Genomic DNA, 17,878 nt, shown 5'->3' on the forward strand with positions numbered 1-17,878 from the left:
ACGAAGTTCGCAAATCTTCCTCTGTCGAGGTTCTGACCGATTTAACACGTCTGTACCTCTCAAAACACTTGCTTCGACTCATAGCTTCATTAACAAAGCCTTAATGAATCATTCCAAATGTCTCAGTAGCACTTTTTCCAAGTTTGAAACAAAATTTCACGCACACACACTGTGCCATCATTGCCACAGTTGCACGGAGCGACGAACAGGTTAAGAGTCGTACCACTGCTGCTAAGAAACGAATAAACGTAAACAAATGCAACACCTCTTGTTTTAGTTGTCAGATGTGTCGCAATATGGCACACTTTGATTCGGATTGATCCGTTGAACGGTTTACGCAGAATAAAATCAGTCTGGTCTTTTTTTGATCACACCTTATGTACCTGAAGGTGTCACGAAATTAAATTCATACATACCAAACTACATAGTGCTAATGATGAATGATGACTCAAATATATAATATTAAAATTCATGCATTTAACCATGATTTGCAGCCTTATCCATCTCATACACAACAATTGGAAGAATGAAAAATTATTTTCAAAATACTATGCATCAAGTACCTAATTAAAGCTTTCTACTCAATAAATATAGTCTACACAACAGAGCAGAGAGAGCTTATCTCTGACCCATCTCATGGAAGGATACTGCACCAATTTCCAGCAGTCATCTAAACAGGTTAGCAGGTTGCACAGCTTTTCAAAAAATCAAATTGTAGTGCTTTTAAGTCATGACACTTTATAAAAAGTAAAGTTAAAATTAGATGTGTCATAGGTGCACAGCTTTAGCAGTCAGACAGTGAGGTGCTGTTACCCTACAAATGCACCACTTGGAAGCCAAGCTGGTAACCTAGTGTGATCAAACTCTTTACCTTTCTCTCTTTCTGCAGGAAAATTATACTTTAAAACTTTTTGGGCCTATTTATACATGCCATAGGCAAGATAAGCCATTTTTTCCAATATTTTGTAGCTGATAGCCTTTTGATACATGATATGCAGTCATCACAGTAGGAAGATAATTAGAGGAGGCAGCACACAGTGTAGGTAATTTTTACCACAAGGAAGGGTACTCAGGGATGGAGAGTGCAGAGAAACTCAGTGCTGGCATTAACTAGATCTAAACCAAAGGTGCCAATGGAACCATGGTTTTATGCCCCATTGTACTGAACAGATGGAGTGCAATACTTGAAGTGCCTCCCACAAAGCAATCAACCAGAGATCAGGAAGTATTGGAAAATTCTCTGGCACCACTAGGAATTGAACCTGGGTCCTTGAGGTGGGAAGCCAACACTCTAGCCAACCCAAAAAATCTCAACCCTTGTAGCGCTCATGCTCACTTGTCAAACTTGACCCTGGAATTTAAGCTCTTCAAAAATCTGCTATTATGTTTATACCATAAGACTGCATCACAAATGAGCATTAGGGAATTCGTTCATCATTCATCATTTTATGGAAATTCGTTTTCCCCCCAAACCATAAACGACTTTGATAAATGCTCATCCTAATTTAGTTTGAGCATTTGATTTTTGTATGTAAACCGCTAGTGTCCTAACACCCCCTGCCACACGCCTTTTTAGGTGGCTAGCTGGGTAATTTGCAGATGTAGATGTAGGGAATGTCTAGAGACTTACAATTAGATCAGCTTTCTGTGCTCCAATGTCAACAAGAAAAAAATATTAAATACTTACAAAGCAAGATGTAGTCGTTTAAATATAATGAAGGGCATTTCCCGATAGCTTCTGACACCAAAATTGCTATTTGACTACAGGTGTCTTGGGTTGACGCAAGCACTTTCCTCACACAGCTGATACACATCCGAGGATCCATTCCTCTTTCAAATAACTGCTGAGACACAGATATCAAATACGGAGCAACGGTGGCAGCTAGAGGCAATTGGTTGGAAATCAGAGCCACATCAACTAACTCACAAAGCATGCAGCTGTATTCAAGAAGAGCAAGTGTGTCATTTTCTGTCTGCAAAAAAAATAGGAGAGAGAATTATTCCCATTGAGCTTGCATAAAAATATATTACATACATGCACATACGAGGCGTGTCCGTAAAATAAGTTCCACGAATTTTTTTCACATCAAAAAACTGGTTTAATTGCAAAGAAAAGTACATTTTTGGAAAGTTCAGTCTTTCTTTTATTTTTCTGCATAATCGACGTTGCGTTCTATGCACTTCTGCATTCGAGGCACCCACTTCTTCAAACCAGAGTCATAGAACTCTGCCGCCTGTCCGTGTAGAAAACTAACAACCGCGTTTTGCACCTCTTCATCTGTCTGGAATTGGGTTCCGCCAAGGTTTTTCTTCAACTCGGGGAAGAGATGGAATTCACTTGGTGCTAAGTCTGGGCTGAAGGGTGGGTGAGACAACATTTCCCATCCAAATCTTTCGATGAGGGCTGTGGTTCGATTGGCGGTGTGCGGTCAGGCGTTATCATGGTGAAAACGCACTCCTTTTGTCAGCATTCCTCTTCTCTTGTTCTGAATTGCACGTCTAAGATTTTTCAAGGTCTCACAGTACCGGTCAGCATTGATTGCTGTCCCGCGAGGCATAAACTCGCACGACAATATGCCCGTTCGATCCCAAAAAACGCAAGCCATTATTTTCCCGGCAGACAGGACTTGTTTGAACTTCTTTGCTCTGGGCAAAGAAGGGTGCTTCCACTGCTTCGATTGCTCCTTTGTTTCCGGTGTGGTGTAGTGTACCCAGGTCTCGTCACCAGTAACAATAGTGTCCAAAAATGCCTCTTCCATTGTTCTGTGAAAAACGAGAAATTCTTGGGCCGCTTCAACCCGCTGCCGCTGGTGGTCTGCAGTCAGCATTTTTGGTACCCATCTTGCGCAGACCTTTGACTAGCCTAAATGTTCAGTCAAAATCTTGTCAATTGCGGTTTTGCTGACCTCCGGAATCTTTTTGCACAGCTCCCAAACTGTAATCTGTCATTTTCAAGCATAGCCGCTTCGACTTTGGCAATTGTTTCGTCGGAAACCGATGGCCGCCCTGCGTGGGTTTCATCGTGGACGTCTGTTCGGCCATTTTTAAAGTCCCTGACCCATCTGTGCACCATCCCGGAGCTCATACACTCTTCTCCATACACTTGACAAAGCTCTTCGTGAATTTCCTTTGCCGATTTCTTCTTAGCGGCCAGGAAACGAATAACAGACCGCAACTCGCAGCTGGCGGGAGACGCAAGGGGAAGCTCCATCGCTGACGGCTGATGAGTCAAGACTAAATGTCGCAGTGACGCTGGCTTGGTGAGGGATTGGAGTGGGGGAACCAAACAACCTGCCTTTGTTGCCTGGCCACGCATAGAAACGATCCTAGTGCCAGCGGCAGCTCGTGGAACTTATTTTACGGACAAGCCTCGTATATTGCACCCAACTAGAATAAGATGTATGTAATACTTCTTACCTGCTGCCACGATACGCCTAAGAGAAGAAGTTCTAAACCTTTATCCCAACCTCTTTCACAGCACACGTTTAATATGAGAGACCAAGTTTGCCTTTTGCTGTAGTTATACAATTTGGGACTACATAAAATGAAGAGGAACACTGGCCTCAGAATTTCAAGACTGTGCTTCTGTACACTGAAAAATAATAAGGTAAAAATAAGATAAGAATATTTGCTCCACTTTAAAATGTGCAGGTAAGAAGTAATTGAAAACAAAATGAAAATAATTTAAAATAAAAGGTTCCATTTCGCACCAATTTTCATAAAATTCCTTTTATTTGACCAGTTATATGTAAGGAGATATATGTACCACAATCAATGTCGACCACATTACTGCTTGTTAAGTCAAGACAAACTCGTATTATTTTGCCATTAGCTATGGATGTGAATGTGCATTTTACAGTATACTGGTAGTACTCCCTGGTACTCGAGTCATACGGGTAAAATGTTATACGGCACCCAAAAAGCCAGAAAACCTAAACAAGAACAAAATGTAAACAAAGAAAATAAAAATTGTAATGATATCAGGAGTCATCCGAACAAAATAATTCATTTTTCTGTCAGGAAGAAGACAGGACTTAATTGGCCACATAACGAGGCATGATGGCCTGATGAAGACATACTTGGAAGGGCAAGTGGATGGGAAGAAAGGCACACGAAGGCCTAGTTTCTCTGCAATGTTCAAGAGAAGAAATATGCAAACATGAAAAAGTTAGCGGACAGAAGGGCTGACTCAAAACAATCTTCTCATTGTGATGAAGTGATTTACAATGACAGTAGTAGTAGAAATCTTGTTTAAAGGGTGCGTTGACATCTGAGGTCATTTTGCACCACACCATATCGTATGCTAAAAAGTACGTGAAGTTATGCTAAACTTTGTGTAGGAGGCCAGTTGCTTTCAAAAAATTAATTACCTGGCTAAGTTGCTCAGGGTCGTCACGGAGCATGACCTTTAATCCTCCGACAAGGTCCATTCTATTTTGCCATGCCCGGTATAAATCACACTCTGTCAAGAAATGTTTTACACTGATAATGGAGTCACATACATTACACTGAGGCGGGATTTTTTCTTCTGTGAATAGATAAGAGTGAGTCATGGCACAGTGTCCTATCCTCAGTCTTGTTATGACAACCTCCTCTCTCTGCGTACCCCTGACAGATGAGGCCCACCTTGAAACGTCAGGTTTCACGCTATACAGTTTGTTCCTTGTTTGGGAACTCCAGTGTTCTTTCCACTGGTTTAGAACGACGTTTTTCCACGCTACCTTGAGATCTTCGGCAGGTACCAGCAATGTGTCAGGTTCTAAATCGGATAGGGCCTCTTTCGCCGCTCTGCCTGCTCTTTCATTTCCTCGTATTCCCATATGCCCTGGTACCCACTTAAAAATTATTTTTACACCCCTCATGTGGAGGGAGCTTAGGGATGCATGGATTTCCTGTACAATGGGATGAAAAACGGTTAATGGACTAGAGAGCGCTCATTGAGTCAGTGCATATGACAGCGGACACCTCATCGTGTCGGATCCACTGTAACGCAAATAATCCGTCCGTAAGGCTACCAATTCAGCCGTAAAAATACCTGACAGAGGGCTGAGCTTCAGTTTTATTACACTGTGGTGGCTTGAAACCACGGTGCATGCACATGCCGAGTCAGTTTTCGACCCGTCCGTGTACACAGAAATTAGCTCTGGGTGGAGTGCAAGGAATCCGTAAAAAAGCTGCTGGAACTCTGCGGCTGAAGTGGAACTCTTAAGATGTCGGTGCAGGTGTGTATCGCATAAAGGCCTCGTCATCGCCCATGGAGGTACCAGCTGGGAACACTTCGGGGACGTTGAATGGACATTCGTCTAAAAAACTTCTTAACCGAACACCTAGCGGTTTGCTGGCTCTCCGGCATCTATTATATACGTCTAAGAATTGTGGTTTGAAAATAACTTTAAGCGCTGGGTGATTTCTCATCGAAAGAACTTTTGCAGCGTAGTCACACATTAAAAACTTGCATCGAGTAGCGAGGGGTGGCTCTCCAGCTTCTGCACATAGACTCAGGACTGGGGATGTCCTGAAAGCCCCGGTTACCAGGCGCTGACCAACATGATGGACCATTGATAGCGGCTTCAGGTATGAGTCGCATCCCAACGAATAGACAACAGATCCGTAATCTAACCGTGAGCGTACAAGCACGCGGTAGATTTATTATTATTAAAGAAAATTATCAGAGACTATAACATCTGCATGATTAAAGGTGGCAGATTGCGGAGGGGAAATCTATCTCAGAAAAATAACTAAACATTAAAATGCCATGTTACTGAGAGGGCAAGGGTTTTGATTACTCATTATAACGTTGTGAGCATTACACCTTTTTACATCTTGGACACAGTTGGCCCCTTCTCCTAACTGCATCCCTGATTGATGATTTGAGATAGAGTGTCTACAATTGGAAGAAGTATTTTTAATCAATAACAATCTTCTCATACTAAACAAGATAAAACAATTACTGTACGAAATATTCTCTTTATTTTAATATGAAAGTTACTATTCTGAAAGTAAATGATTGAGGCTACGTAATACACAAAACAAAACGAACTAATGATAATGTACAAAAAATTTTGACTATTTTTTAAGTGTCAGGGTGCGTACATACTCTGTCAAGCGTGCGTACTCTGTCTGAATCCCCTCCCTAAATCCGCCTATGTAGAGGAGAGTATATAAATAGGACCTTTTTGACTTTTCAAAACGTCATAATCCATGGCATGGATGTTCGTTTTGTTCAGTTTTTGATGAGTAGAGACAGGAGGGTTAAGATTCCCAGCAATTTGCATCGCCCCTGTTCACTGTAATAACTAATCCAAACATTTTTGTCAAATTTTGCAAGTGAAATAACTTACATAAAAGAAAGCAAAGAAAGACAGTACAGAAAACCAAGAAATTGGCAATTAAACTATGTACCAGCAAGTACCTTCCCTTGGGTTGGTATCTTTGGACTTCTGATCCATAGCATAAACCATGAAAAACCTAATTCTGGCACCGATGGACATTTGCAATCAGTGAAAAATATATTTTCAATACACGGTATACAGTATGGCAAAAATTACAAATACATAATACAATAATAATATTATGTAACTTTAAGACAGAGTCATCCTCTAAATGACATCACCCTTGGTGCATAACATATTTCAACATATTATGGAGTATCATTTCAAGCAATATCATGCAATCTGAACATTACTTACATATCATCTGGATGGTAACATATGTAGTGCATTTGATTCAGCACATGCAGCCACGAATCTCTCCCTAACTTAAGGACACTTATTAGTGGATGCTGAGGTGCAATCAGCATAAAAGGGCATGAATATGCTGATTTACTAGCTATTTGGCTCCTAAGATCAAGGATGAGAAGCCCAGACAGAGTTTCAAGGGCACCTCCATAGTTTCTGCAAAAGAATGTCATTCATTAATATGATACCATCAAATCGTTACCATGAAGCAAGGGGGAAAGCCATTAGTTAACAAAAATAATTCAGCTAACACAGATTAACAGCATTAAAAAGGTAAGAACCAACAAAAAATCACAATAAAATATAAAAGAAAGGAAGAGATTGAGATTATGTGAATGATTCTTCAGCATTATCAAATAAAAGTGATGTTCATATTACTATTCCCTCCTGAATCTCATCATAGAGGAATTAGTGACATTGGCAAATAGTCCTTGACTGGGAAACTTACTCAAGGGAATTTAACAAGTGAGAAAAATTTCCTGACAGTGATAGGGATGAGTATACTTTTAAGTACTTATGGTTAAGAAACCAATTAAGAATTTCAAAAAACAGACAATTTTCCATGCATGCATACTAGACCTTAGGAAATGAAGTATGTTCATTAATATAAAAGGCATTAAACCACATCAAAACTAAATTCAGATTTGAAATGAACACAATGAATTGAGGTCTACAATTTACTTCCAAGGTGCCCAGTCACAGGCTCACTGGCTTTATTACGAGTCACCAGAAAGAGGGCATAGTATTTTAAGATGGAGGGGGAAGTTCAGCATTTTGCTGAGAAGGCAAGGCAAATCCTCCAACACAGGATAGACTCAGAATGGTAAGGCTGGAGGTGATAAAATCAAAATGCCATCAACATACAGCATCATTACCTCATCATAAGCTGGAGTGTTTTGCTCTTTTGAAAATTGTGAACTCTGGTGTGACAAGAAAGTCCTTCAAAATTTCAGAAATATTTGATCTAAGACAATAGCGATTATACTGTTCGCATGACTATGGAAGGAACCAGAAGGTAATTGGTTCATGATGTAAAACATTTACAGTAGGTTCATAACCGTTTCCAATAATATTTTTGACCACAAATATTTGAGTAGACTAAGTAAGCACTAAATTATACAACAGGTTAATTAATGTTATGTAAAAGTGTAAAACACCCCAGCTTGTACTGGTACCAACGAGTTGCATATAATAAAAGTAAATTCCATATGTAACCCGATGAATTTCATATCTGACTTAAGCTGTAATTGTGATTAGAAACTTAGTATAATAAAAAGAAAAATTGCTAAGTTAAATGCAAATTTGGTATAAGTTATAGCTTTATGAGCACATTCACCCTCATCTCAAATTAAAATTATTCCTTAAAAGTGACTCATTTTGCCATATGGATGTCATTATCCAACTTAGGCTTCTAGAAACGACATAAGGCTTATAATTTATTGAGGCGCACTTGTATTAGAATGGTCATTAACATTTAACTCCCAGAAGACCACTTTCATCAGTTTAAACTGGGCTACTGGTCCCTTATTTCTACTGAAATGCCACGATGGAAGGATCAAGCCTAATGCATTACTTAAGTGATGGCAGCATTGATATAAACTCCGTGCAAGCCGCATTTCCCAGCATTCCTCCTTCAATGAGGGATAATATTCCATGGCTGGCAGTCAAACTCCAAACTGGGTTACCACTAAGGTACTTTTCCTTTAATGCTTTAAGTTCTTCAGCCTATAATTGACATTGTCATTGGTTATTAATAATATTTGATAAAAAAGTACATATAAATATCACGGGAAAAGACAACTGCAAAATACTAGATGCCGATTAGTACCTGTTGGACTTTGGATGGATCAGTCTTGCCTTGGGTCAAAATGGCATCCACAAGTTTAGCTATAGTCTGATTGAAAAGAGAAAACATTAAAAATATGTTTCAAATGAAATTATGCCATAAAATCAATGAAGAACAGAAGAAGCCGCTTACCGATGTAAACAGGACCGGGTCATTATTATTATTCGATGATGACCCTTCCATATTTTTACCAATGCAAGGAACTCAACTATTCACAAACAAAAAAGCGACATAATAAACCTAAGGTAATGACTTCAGCTGACAAATTCTCTATCTTCGTGAACTCTACCGACAAAGACAAGGGAAGATGTTTGGATCGGTTGGAGAATGTGGACGTCAGAATGGAGTTTTCAGTTAGTCATTTGTCTAGTAATTGTGCACTTCTTATGTTTCTGAGTTGACTTTTGCCGCTCAAATTTCAAAAGTAGCTAAATGTAAACAAGAAATAAGACTCTTCGTTATCAGGTGATAATGGGTATAAGTTTCGAAAAATAAACCACGCAGAGTTTTATGAGTAAGTTTTCTTGGTATAATGATCCTAATAAGAGCATAACAGTCATTAATAGCCCTTAATTTTGTTGGTTTGTTCAATTTAGCCTCACCTTTCTGGAGGGAAAGAGAGAAAAATAGGTACAGATGGTGAATATTATATCGATAAATAGATGGTGATGAGAGAAGAAGGATAACTTGATATCATAGCTAAACATTTATCTTTGGAAACGTCGAATTCATCATGGTTTTTAGTATAATATTTATTTTTGTCCATGTTGAAAATGGTTTTTCCATATTCATTAATTTTAATGGCAACGTTAAATGTAATGCGCATATTTGAGCGGCTAGGGATATGGAGCGGATAGGAGGCTATAAGGTTTCAAAAAGTCTCAAAAAATATCTTAACGTGTTGGCCAAATATATCGACAGCCGTTGGCTGTTCCTGAAAGAATAAAATACATATATTTCAGAAGCAATACTAATTTTCATATTTTTCCAACAATTATGTCTGATATTTTTTCTGCACTAATATAATGTAGCAACCGTAAAATAATTAAATCCAAATTTAATGATAATTCGTTCATTTAGATGGGGTACACTTAAAACAGCTGTTTCAAATAACTGTTTCTCAAAACTTTCAGGGAGGTTTTAGACACATGACTCCAACCCCTCTACTGGGTACGCTACCTTGATGCCTTAATATTACTCGGACTGAATACCTTTTCTCAACTACTCAAGTCTTATAGCAACAACCAGGTTGAATCGATTTCACGTGCGCATATTTCCATCTCATTTTCGCGGGCTTAGGCTCCTTAGGCTCCTTTATTCCATTTCACTTAATTTGATTAATATTACCTCTAGAATGTAGTGTAAGGGATCAATAAAATATCCCTCAGAAAGCCGTAAAACTCACCATTTTGAGCCATTTATCTTGCAAAATTTCTACAGGAGTGTCCCTGCACCTTCTGCTTACCCTGGCGGGTATTCCACACCCCCAGACACCCCAGTATTAGTTGTGCCTAAAACCACCCCCAGCCTTAATTCCTAGCTGCGGCCGTCCGAGTTGGTCTGCATCATACATCTTGCTCTGAGTGGTCTGAAGTTGCGTAACTTGTAGGGGAGAAAGCTTCCCCCCGTTTCTTTAGAGGAACCCTGAGACAGGGTTTCCAGGAGACATTTGGCGGACGGGAAGTATTTTCTCTTTCCCATCTCCACCTAAAGAATACTGACAATGAGAGCTTTTTTTTCGGGTCCACCTGTAATTGGAGGCCCGCGGCAAACCTCCCCGTTGCCGCCCCACCTGGGCGACCCATAATTCCCTCATAGATCCCCAACAACGTCATCAGTGTTCATAATCATAGGCGGATCCAGGGGGGGCACGTGCCCCCCCACTCTCAGACCCTCAAAAATATGCAAGATTTTTTATTCGGTCCCATAATCATTGCGTTCGTTTTGTATTATGAGATATCCTTGTTTCCCCCCAGAACAAAATCCTGGATACGGCCTTGCTAGTGCCCCCCCAGAAAGAAATGCAGGATCCACCCCTGTTCATAATCATAAGGGGATGGCATGGGCGGGGGGCAGGGGGAGCCTGCCCCATACTTATATGGTAATTTTTCCAAAAAAGTACAGAACCTGTACATACCCATGATAATCTTTCATGAATAAAACCACACTTCTTCTGTCTTCAGGCCTCATACCATTTTTGCATCCTCTATTTCTCTCCTCCACTGATATCATTTTTACATCGGGCTAATATATCAATTGAATATCAATTTTAGATACTTCGAACGATATCACTTATACGGCGGGAAAAGATATCTAACATATATCAGTTTTACGTCGGCAAACTCATCTGATGTAAAAATGATGTTGGTGATATCAAAACGATATCAGAGTGATATAAAACTGACTCTTGATGCTGCTTGGGTTGAGAGGCTGCCTTAACTACCTACAATTTTATTAAGTGGATACCAGAGTGGCTTAACGAGGAATATGCTTAGGGGGTTGAGGGGGATTTGGAGGGGTACGTGGGGGGTTGTTGGGGGCTACCCCCCCAAGAAACATTTTCAGGAAAAATTTTAAAAATATTCAGGGAAATTTTTAGGAAATGTTTAGGAAAAATTTTGAAAAATAACATGTCTGAAAATGCATGGCACTGGCACTTAAAATTTAACTTTAAGCAGATGGAGTTTTATATATCAAATCCAGACAAGATTTCTAAATATGTAATTTTTTGATTTCTCTGAGGCTTTGGGGGGGAGGGGGCATGGGCGTGCCCCGCGTGGGGTACAAGGAGGCAGATGCCCCCCACTAGAAGAAAAAATCGCAGCAGTCTTTAAGCAAAATAAGTACTGAATAAAAACGAAAGTATTCAACAAATTTTCTTTAAACCCACAAAAAATAATATGTATTAGTATAAGGTATTTAACTAAAATAAAACTATTTTTTCAAGAAAATAATCTCATAAACTAATAAAGTGCTGTTATAATTCTCTTACAATGTTGGTTTCATTCACTTTTTCCATGCTAAAATGTCACTATTTGGCTTACCCCCGCCTAGACCATGATTTGCCCCCCCAGTAGGCCGGCCCTTATTTTTCAGAATTGCGAAAAGTTATGTTTTCCTGGTCTCAAAATGATCAAAATGAGGTCTATATTCACGTGTTAAAATTTGGTTACTTTAAAATAACGGCAACCCGTGCCCCAAGGGCCCTAAGTACTAAGGGCCCTCAATTGAGTTTTTTGGGGTTGAAAAACTTTACTTTTACGTTTTACATAGGAATAGCACTTTTTCAACCCCAAAAAACTCAATTGAGGGCCCTTAGTACTTAGGGCCCTTGGGGCACGGGTTGCCGTTATTTTAAAGTAACCAAATTTTAACACGTGAATATAGACCTCATTTTGATCATTTTGAGACCAGGAAAACATAACTTTTCGCAATTCTGAAAAATAAGGGCCGGCCTACCCCCCCAGTTATGATCTTAGGTACGTCCTTGGAAAAAATTTTAAAATGTTTAGGAAAATTTTTTAAAAATAACATGCCTGAAAATGCATGGCACTGTCACATAAAATTTAACTTTAAGGAGATGCAGTTATTATATATCAAATCCAGACAAGATTTTTAAATAATTTTTCGATTTCCCTGATATCCCACTGGCACACTCCACTGGTACACTGCATAAATTAATTATGTGATCACTGAACTGAGTTCTCCACTTGGGACTACTGATAGCAAGTTTATTCATTCATATGATTACTACATCCGAGATCAATCACCTCTCAGTCTACCCAGTCATACACAACAATTATGGCCCCAATGTGCCTGAATAGGGTAGTTTCCTTCATCAAAGAACACGATTGCCTTTCGAAAGGCATTGATTGCAATTCGTTACCCACCATTAGTGTATTCATAATATAAAAATTATTTGGCTACAGAAATCCTAGTTTAGACGAATGTTAATGGTCAATTTTAACCTCATTTGAAAAAGGCCAGATTGACACCCATTGCAAAGCCACTCCATGTGACGTTGTCATGTTTGCGTGGGAGTGCTCGTAGAGCTGTCAGCGATATAATGAGTGCCAGTGTGGGTAATTAAGGACTTATGCCTACACTCAGAAGAGGGGGGAGGGGGTTGGAATAACTTTTTTTTATAGAGAGATTCCCTCAGAGGAGGTGGTGATGGACAATTACTCACTGACTTGTGCACCTATTCATCACAGGGAATCAAGAGAGGTTGGGAAACAGGACAGGGTGATGGAAGGGATACAAAAACAATAAAGATAACAGAACGAACAAAACAATTTCTCGGACTATCACCGACTACCAAACTCGAAAATAAACTCAACCACGCAACCTTAACCGGCCTCGCCAGATGCTAGGTTGATCAGCAAAAAAACTCCGACCCAGTCCGCCGCACCCAATCAACTCACCTCCCTTCAACTCTCGCCGACTCCCTTCAATCGAGGGGTTGGAGGGGGTTGCGGCCTCCCCTCTCCTTCCGACAGTGGCCTCCGCGGCTGTGTACGGATGCAACTAAAAAAAAGAGAGACAGTGGGCACCCCCAAGCGTCAGCAAAGAAAAATGTCACAACGTCATGGGGACCTAGAGGCTATACGAGTACATAGTCAGGAATTTAACATCGTCTCAGATTACCAATGCGTGCATGAGGCACAGAGCTCAGGGAAACATCTCTTAATAATAACCTATTAAAATTGCCTGAGGTCAGAAAGTTTCCTTCGTTTTATAGGGTATTAATAATCCTTATTTAAGCCAAGCGCTACCTGCTAGCTGGGTACTTTGCTACCTGCTAGCAGCCTACATCGTAGCAGCGCTCATAGCCTCGCACCAAGGTGGCCTCACATGGCGACAGCTGGAACCAGAATGATGTCACATGGGCTTTTCCCAGCATTCATACTTAGCTGTCGCGTTTTCGCATGCTTGAAAATTTTCAATTTTCATTTAATCAGGAAAAATAGATATCATCATTTATAAATCTATAAGCGTGAAATACATACTCCAGGAGTAATAATCTTTCTATTTAGCCCATAAAAAAATAATAGAAAACCACCCTATTGTGGTTAACCTGTGGCAACTATGGCTATGGCTAGTCTCAGCTTGACATATTATGGCCCGACTGTGGGTGCCATCCGGCAAGCCAAACACATGTGCAACTATGGCCACACTTTGGATCATCTCAGGAAGGCCACAGATTGGCAAGCTAAACATTTGTAAACATAAGAATATTATGGTTGTTATTGATGCAGGTTTGTTGGTGAATTATTAAAATGGAAGTTGGTATATTCTATTGATAAAAAGAAAGTGTAATATCCATACCTAAGCCACATTATGGCAGGCCACACTTTGGCCACAATATGGCTGGGGGTCAAAACCATTATGGGGCCATAATGGCAACCCACTATGGCCACAGTATGGCCACAACTGTTGTTTTGACTGGGTAGATGTCTTTCAGTTGGTAAGTGTTCCTGATGTACTTCACAAGCTCTCCACTCAATTCTACTATCAGCTAATCTTTTCACACCTACGTATTTCTCCTCTTTCACAACTTTCTTTACCTGTTCTATGTATTTTGTATTGGGTCTCCTTTTTCGTTGTTGCCATATATCCACTTTCCCTACCTACCCTTTCATTAAATCTACACTGCATAAATGAATTATGTGATCACTACACTGAGTACTCCAATTGGGACCACTGATAGCAAGTTCATTCATCCATATGATTACTAAATCCCTGGACTCCTATGTGTTATCAGAAGTTTCCTTTCAGTTGGTAAGTCTTCCAAATGTAGGTATTTTGAACAGCATAACCTTATTTTTTGGTCAGTTCAGTCAATTGAAGAAAGCATTAACTTTCTTAATGTAACAGGAACCAATTTTCCGGTTATTACTGGGTGTAAAATTATAAATACATCGATTCATGCATATATATTTTAATGCCCAAGGACAACTGACTTGGAATTTAACCTAAACTTATTACCTCACTAACACCTTAATGCAAAAATATGTCAAATTGGGCGTTAATTTGAAGGATTTGTAAAAAATTATAACTTTTTTTAGCACTCATTTACCCAGTATTCTAAAAGGAAGCGTTTTCTTAGTGTCCCTCAAACTATTTCGAATTTGAAACTGGCGGAGTTGAAATCGGGCTTCACATGTTCTATTATTTCTGCCCATCTCTCTTAGATGGCGTTAGTGTTGCAATGTCGGCGAGTGATGTAAGAAAAATGTTTTAGCAGACAGGTTAGTGTTTAGTGTTTTAATTAGTTTAATTAGTGCTGTCAAGGACTATTATGGATGGATTTCAATTGCAGTACATCTAAAATGGTAAGTCTTTTTGTTCTTATTTACTCACCAGGGGAGCACATGCCCTTACTATGTTCTCTTTGTTAGCAGAGCTATGAGTTATTCGTCGAAGTCGTTCTACGATTTTGCTTTGAAATTCATTTAATCTACGAAATGATGCGTGAATTTCTTAATAAGAATTCGTCGATACCTGTGTTAATTTTAGTCCGCCATTTTTCGACGTACATGCTTATACTTGGAGCGGGAACGTTTCCCATTCTTAGCAAAGACCATGGCCCTTATATACATGGTCCTTATGTACATAAAGACCATGGCAAAGACAAATCTCGTGCCCGTATAGAGTTGATGAAATTACCCTGTTGCTAGTGTAGACCAGCATTGCTTATTTATTATTTAAATTGGTCCGTCAAAGATTCTACATGACGTCGTTTTACAACATTCGTATGAAATTTCGTTCGATTCCTTTGGTTCTAATGAGTTATTCGCTTTGAAGTTGATGTATAATTGGAGGTGTACAACACAAGTTTATGCAAGTATTCGTTTGAATTTCGCTTTCATGTATTAAGGTATGCCCCTCTTTCACTTAGGGAGTGTCTCCTTCTGTGTCAGTTTGGAAATGTGTGCATCCTGACTAATAATTAATATTCTGACACATTTATTCCTTGAGTAATAAAATGATCATGACCTTCATTGTTGGGTTTGTGCCTACTAAAATATCATCTCTCTGATGGCAAACCTTGAGGTGAAAATGTTTTCTTGGAATGGTTGAGACCGCCAACCATTTCATCTTGTTGTTGACTCAGGTGATAGCCTCCAATATAATTTTCTGGCTCCTTCTACTATTTCCTGTAATATATATTATGAATTGTTTTTATTGAATCCCTTGCCATTGAATGGAAAAAATTTTCTTGGAAATTTAAACAGGTTCTATTTCTTTTTCACAGTAAGGTAGCCATTAATCACTAGTGGTGATCTCACCATCTAATTTCTTGTGCGCATACTACTTTAGTGCTTAATGACCTGTGATGGTGATTCAGTTAACCCTAATATGCACTTATTCTTGGGCTTAACATTGTAACAGTGCTTTTGTAATATCAGTAACAGACCATTTGTTACTTCCACAAAATATTTACAAAACATTCTATGACCGGTTTCGGCTATTACACCATTATCAAATACAGAAAATACTTTTTAAAATGGTGGGGACAGGTTTATATATATATACTATGCTTGTTAATGGATTGGGGTTGGTTCCGAGCTGGGACTGGTAAATTCAGGGAGGTAAGCGGGGTAAACAAAGTTGGTTATTTGGGTTGTGGGGGTGGCCGGCCTTATGGAACCCTTCCACCACGTCCAAGCTTCAAGTTTCAAATAGTGACCACTCATAGATCACTATCACCTCAATCTATCATGGATCATTGCATGGCACTATCAGAATAGCTGGTCCACATTTTAATTGAACGAGTGTGATATGTGTTTGTAATGAATCTAACAAATATTTGTCTTCTCAGGCATGGAAATGTTTTCTTCAAGCCTTATATTTTTAAAGAATGTGAATAAATTAGCCAATGATTCTTCATGATCTGGGCCAAATGGTGTTGGAGTATCAGTTTCGCTTTGCCCCTTGAAGTTATTTTACTCTTACAAACCTGTTTTAATTTTATGACTTCGTGTGAAGATTCCCAGTTTGAAGATTGTTTGTGAAAGTACTGCCCTCTTGTGTACTCTTACACTTTGTACCAGTCCATTGTCTCTGTTCATGTTGAGTCATAGAAAATTTTCTTTCAGGCATTGTTCGTTGAGGCTGGTCATACTTCCAAGTCCTATTTACTACTCACCCAATTCGTGTTTGCTTTTGATGAAAGAATTATTGAGCTTAATTACTGACATTTTAAGCTTTGCACACTGTTTTCATTCTTATATTCGCGTAACCAATTTTTATAATGCATGAAACCTTCTCTCTGTTTGTCATTTTATTATCCAATCTATCCTTGAAAAAAACTTAACTTTGACCTCCTCCGAGCAAACATTTTTGTCTATGGCACCCTTGTATCAGTATTATGTTAGGGTAGTGTGCATCATTATCATGAGATCTCTTTAACTCAGGGAGTGTCTCCTTTTGTGTTAGTTTGGAAATGTGTGCATCCTGGCTAATATTTAAGCTTTTGTCACATTTATTCCTTGAGTAATTGAATGATCTTGACCTTCATAGTTGGGTTTGAGCCTACAAAAAACATCTCTCTCATGGCAAAGCTATAAGTGGTGATTTATGTGTGAGGATCGCACGATCTGACTACTATAAATGCAATTTCCAGCATTTATCCAATTTTGAAGAATTTCTCTCTCTCTCCACTTTTGGTATGTTATTCAAGCTTGTGTCTTAAAGCAGATCGCATGTTGACCAATACCCCCAACCATGTTCTTCAACTATGTCTCAGGGATTCAAAGCTCACTGAATGAGATACCAGTGCTCCAGACACATTTGTTCCCTCTTTGGCCTACCAACATATTTCCAAAGAGAGTGGTGCAAGATTCTTTTATACTATCAGAAAATTGCCATGGTTTAAATCAAGCCATTTTAAAAACATCATGCTCTGAAGACGATGGACAACTCGCCCATCGAAACGTCGGCCGAGATAGAGTTGGAGAACCTGACCTGGTGGAAATCCCATGTAACCTTCCACAATTCTATACGCTGGGAAAGCCTACGATCATTCTCCATTTTAAAAACACTCTTTATTACTACTTTCTCTCTGACCTCCTTGCTTTCAATTTACATGTTTGATTTCCCTACATACCTTGCTAGATGCTGATGAGGTGATATGCATGGCAAAAACATTTTTCAACATATGCAGTATTACAATCATAGGATTGATGTAACGTAGCTCTTTACTTTTGCTCATCTGATACCAGTGTTTTGAGTGACCAGTAGACTTCCTTCCCTTCGTTTTTATTTATCAACCATTGTGCTTGTCTATTGG

General features: G+C 39.3%; 1 protein-coding gene across 1 annotated transcript in view; it reads right to left on the bottom strand.

The window, feature by feature from the left end:
- Nucleotides 1-8,951, bottom strand: part of LOC124168945 (focadhesin) — a 39,072-nt gene extending 30,121 nt beyond the window's left edge. Inside the window, exons 1-6 of the mRNA XM_046547362.1 lie at nt 8,716-8,951; nt 8,566-8,631; nt 8,311-8,462; nt 6,690-6,893; nt 3,418-3,592; nt 1,688-1,973 (exon numbers count right to left, since the gene is read on the bottom strand). Of these exons, the coding sequence (XP_046403318.1) occupies nt 1,688-1,973; nt 3,418-3,592; nt 6,690-6,893; nt 8,311-8,462; nt 8,566-8,631; nt 8,716-8,766 (934 nt within the window). The 5' untranslated portion in view covers nt 8,767-8,951. The remainder of the gene's footprint in view (nt 1-1,687; nt 1,974-3,417; nt 3,593-6,689; nt 6,894-8,310; nt 8,463-8,565; nt 8,632-8,715) is intronic.
- Between the last annotated feature and the right edge of the window lie 8,927 nt (nt 8,952-17,878).

This window comes from Ischnura elegans, chromosome 12 (assembly GCF_921293095.1).
Source record: "Ischnura elegans chromosome 12, ioIscEleg1.1, whole genome shotgun sequence".
Classification (NCBI taxonomy): Eukaryota; Metazoa; Arthropoda; class Insecta; order Odonata; family Coenagrionidae; genus Ischnura; species Ischnura elegans.